Below are 3,531 nucleotides of genomic sequence, written 5' to 3'. Positions count from 1 at the left end.
CCGCCGCCTGCCAGCAAGCCCAAGCTGTGGTCGCTGGCCGAGATCGCCACCTCGGACCTCAAGCAGCCGAGCTTGGGCCCCGGCTGTGGGCCTCCGGGGCTGCCTGCAGCCGCCGCGCCCGCCTCGTCCGGGGCCCCGCCCGGCGGCTCACCCTACCCCGCCTCGCCGCTGCTCGGCCGCCACCTCTACTACACGTCTCCCTTCTATGGCAACTACACAAACTACGGGAACTTGAACGCGGCGCTGCAGGGCCAGGGGCTCCTGCGGTACAACTCGGCGGCCGCGGCCCCCAGCGAGGCGCTGCACGCGGCACCCAAGGCGGCCAGCGACGCGGGCAAGGCGGGCGCGCACCCGCTAGAGCCCCACTACAGGCCCCCCGGGGGCGGCTACGAGCCCAAGAAAGGTAGGCTGCTCGGGGTCTAGCGGGGCGGGGGAGCCGGCCGCATCGCTGGCCGGGCAGAGCTCCTGGGACAACCGGGGGAAGCCCGGAAACCGAGCTGCTTAGAGGAGCTCAGGGGAAAGATCCTGATCCTCCCTGGGCAGAGTGAGCGGGGCTGCGGCCCAGGCGCTGGAGGGTGAAGCCAGAGAGGGCGGGGCCCTCTCTTCAGGCTTACCCCGTTATTGTTGACTTTTTGTTCAATTACTATTAGTTTTACTGTTATTAGTATCATGGCTGTTTTTAAAGAGTTTTGCAAAACACAAACAGCCCGGAAATGCAGATGACAGCTTGTCTCCTGGCTGGTTGAACGAAGCTGGGGTTCCTTTTGGTGTCTCTTTGCTAAGCGGAGTCGCAGCTGGGTCCTCTTTTCTGCCTTTGGCTAGAAGGAAACAAAACGTTCCCAGTTACTCTCAGAGGCATTCTGTTTGCAAAACGGAAAATAAGAGCCGGTTTTCATTTCTCAAGGCTTTTCTCTGTCTCCTCTGTTCCTAATTCAGGCTGCCTGATAAAAGAGTTCAAAGGGGAAAGGAAATGAGAGTTAGGGCCCGTTACCAGAATGTGTCTTAGATAGTGGTGGCAGAGGCAGTCAGGTTTCTGACCCATGTGCCGTTTGCACGGGGCCTGGGGTGGTGGGTGCATGTGGTCTGCCCTGTGAGGCAGCGACTGGGGGTCGGGTTCTGACTAACTGCCCCCTCCCCTCACAGATGCCAGTGAGGGCTGCACCGTGGTTGGCGGGGGCGTCCAGCCCTACCTATAGAGGGGTCAGCACAGCCATGCAAGTAAGTGGGCACCTGTGCCCTCAGCCGCGGAGCTCCGGCACCGACTGCACTGTATGCGAGCTTGATCTGTTTTTCTTGCTCCTGCCATGAGGTTGGAAGATAGAACATTTCAGTCTTCTTTGGTGTTATTATTATTATTTTCTCCTAGAAGGGAGAGAGTATCTGTTCTGTTTCATAGATTCCCTATTTGGCTCCAGTTCTGCTTTGAAGAGTCTTTCCTTTAACTGGAATACATATTACAACACTGCTGTTCTTTCCTCTTTGAAAAAATAGATTATTAAAATGTGAGCATTTGAATGCAATTTGGAACCAGTTTTACTATGCTAGACACATAATAGACACCTGCTTTGATGAGTTAGTACTGCTGAAACTTAAGGTCTCTGAAACCTTCTAGATGTTTATAGGGTGAGACTGAAGAGACACGTGAAGTGCTGGTCCTGTACCAGCCCTGCCCACCCACATGTCCACATGGACCAGACAGGACTCTGAAGTTCTCCTGGCTCACAGCAGTTACTCAAAAAATGTTGCTTTACAAGTAGACAAAATTACTAATCGCAGATCTTGAAGATGGGAGAGGTGGAACCATTTCAGATCCATTCAGTTTATAATGTAATGGTGTCAGTGTGGAACTGAAGGATTTGGGATGATTTGGTTTTTTCCTTGGTCCACAGGTAGGTGTCACAATTGCTTTGGAAAAAAAAAATCAGCAGGCCATTCTCTCTTCTCAAGCTCATAAACATACAGATACAAAAACCAGATCTCCAAACCCGGCCTACATCTCGTGCCACTGTAAACAAGAAGAACCCACCCAGCACTGTCCACCCACAGACTCTAGCAATGGCAATCGGACAGACTGTCCTTGAACATAACGTGAACTTGTCGGCATAGTGTAGCTCCCCCGATGTATGTGTGACTCTTGGAAACAATCTGTTTTTCTCAGGATATCTTGAATTGATCACTTCATTGCCACGGTATATATTCTATAGGTGTGATAGGATTTACTGTAAAGTTTATTTGTAAAAGATGTACACAGTAGAAATAAAACGTGATTGAAGAACTTGAGTACTTCAGAAGTGGAAACAAATTTGATATTTATTTTTATAATGATATAAAGCTTCTAGTAATTTATGCAAGTTGTATTGCAATTGAATCTAAACTTTTTTGTAAATAAATTCTGCCTGGTTTTTATTTGAACATTGCTGGTTATACAATCTTTGTTGGTTGTTTAACACGGATTCTTTACTAATTTATATCTTAAATTGTAAATAAAAACAGACTAGTCTACAATAATATGGTGTTTGGGGCTCATTTGTCCTAGAAGAGAGATCTGGGTATGGAGCCCCAGGGGATGCTGACTTCCGGGTGATCTGACCTCCCCTTCTCAATGAAAAGCTGTGTGAAATAAACTCTCTTTTCTTATGCTTATTAAAAAAGAGGTGGATGAAAGAGAAATGCACAGTAGTGAGATACCTGTGGTTCTAGATTATTTATATACAAATGTATTGCAAGAAAATTAAGATTTTTTTTTGTGCTCTGAATATGCAAATTACTTGTTAGTGTAAATTTTTAAAACTAAGCAAAATAAAATGATCTGACACCCCTATGCATTTTATATTTATTTCTGATGCTGGTTTATTGAACCTCCTCCATAAGCGAAACTGGAGAATAATATTGATAATGGATAGTTACCCTCCCCCTCAATGAAGTACTGATGGAAATAATTGTCTTTTTAAGAGCTAAATTAACCAAATTGGCATAATTATTCAGATTATTGAACAATCTCTTGCCTCTCCTTCTCATATAACTCACATTAAACACAAGGTGAAGATCAAGGGGAAGAATCCAGTTTCCTTCCAGTGGCTGTTACCTTTACCCTGGGGGGAAAGAAACCTTTAAACAAGAGACTATGGCCTCTTTATTGTGTAACTCACTTTCTAATTATAGGACAAGTCTAAAATTTGTAGTCAAGTAACACACTCCCTTTGATTAGTATCATAAAAGCAAAGCAGCAAAACTGTCACTTTAATTTTCAGCAAAATTATAAGGATATCCATATAATATAATTTCAGAAAAGAAATGAACAATCATTTATTTCCTCTCCAAAGATAAATTGAGTGAATATAACTTACGGTTATAAAACAAGAATAATAGCTTCTTAGATTGCCCTTTAATCAATCATACACTTATTTTTCAAGAGGTTCATCTATTTTATTCCATGATTAATAATGTTGCTATGTGAGCGCATTATTGGATCCCAGTGGGGAGGTCTCCAATGCTTTTAGCTGCTTTGGAATGGTCAGTTGGGGTTCATTA

The 3,531-nt window shown here is 45.3% G+C and overlaps 1 protein-coding gene across 1 annotated transcript in view; it reads left to right on the top strand.

Moving 5' to 3' along the window:
* IRX2 (iroquois homeobox 2) overlaps nt 1-2,818 on the top strand; it is a 5,691-nt gene extending 2,873 nt beyond the window's left edge. The window contains exons 3-5 of the mRNA XM_023508179.1: nt 1-403; nt 1,144-1,218; nt 1,963-2,818. The exon at nt 1-403 is cut by the window's left edge and continues 326 nt beyond it. Of these exons, the coding sequence (XP_023363947.1) occupies nt 1-403; nt 1,144-1,196 (456 nt within the window). The 3' untranslated portion in view covers nt 1,197-1,218; nt 1,963-2,818. The remainder of the gene's footprint in view (nt 404-1,143; nt 1,219-1,962) is intronic.
* The last annotated feature ends 713 nt before the right edge of the window (nt 2,819-3,531 follow it).

This window comes from Otolemur garnettii, unplaced genomic scaffold (genome assembly GCF_000181295.1).
Source record: "Otolemur garnettii isolate 467f Iridium unplaced genomic scaffold, OtoGar3 scaffold00226, whole genome shotgun sequence".
Lineage (NCBI taxonomy): Eukaryota > Metazoa > Chordata > Mammalia > Primates > Galagidae > Otolemur > Otolemur garnettii.
This window is presented reverse-complemented; position numbering and strand designations above follow the sequence as displayed.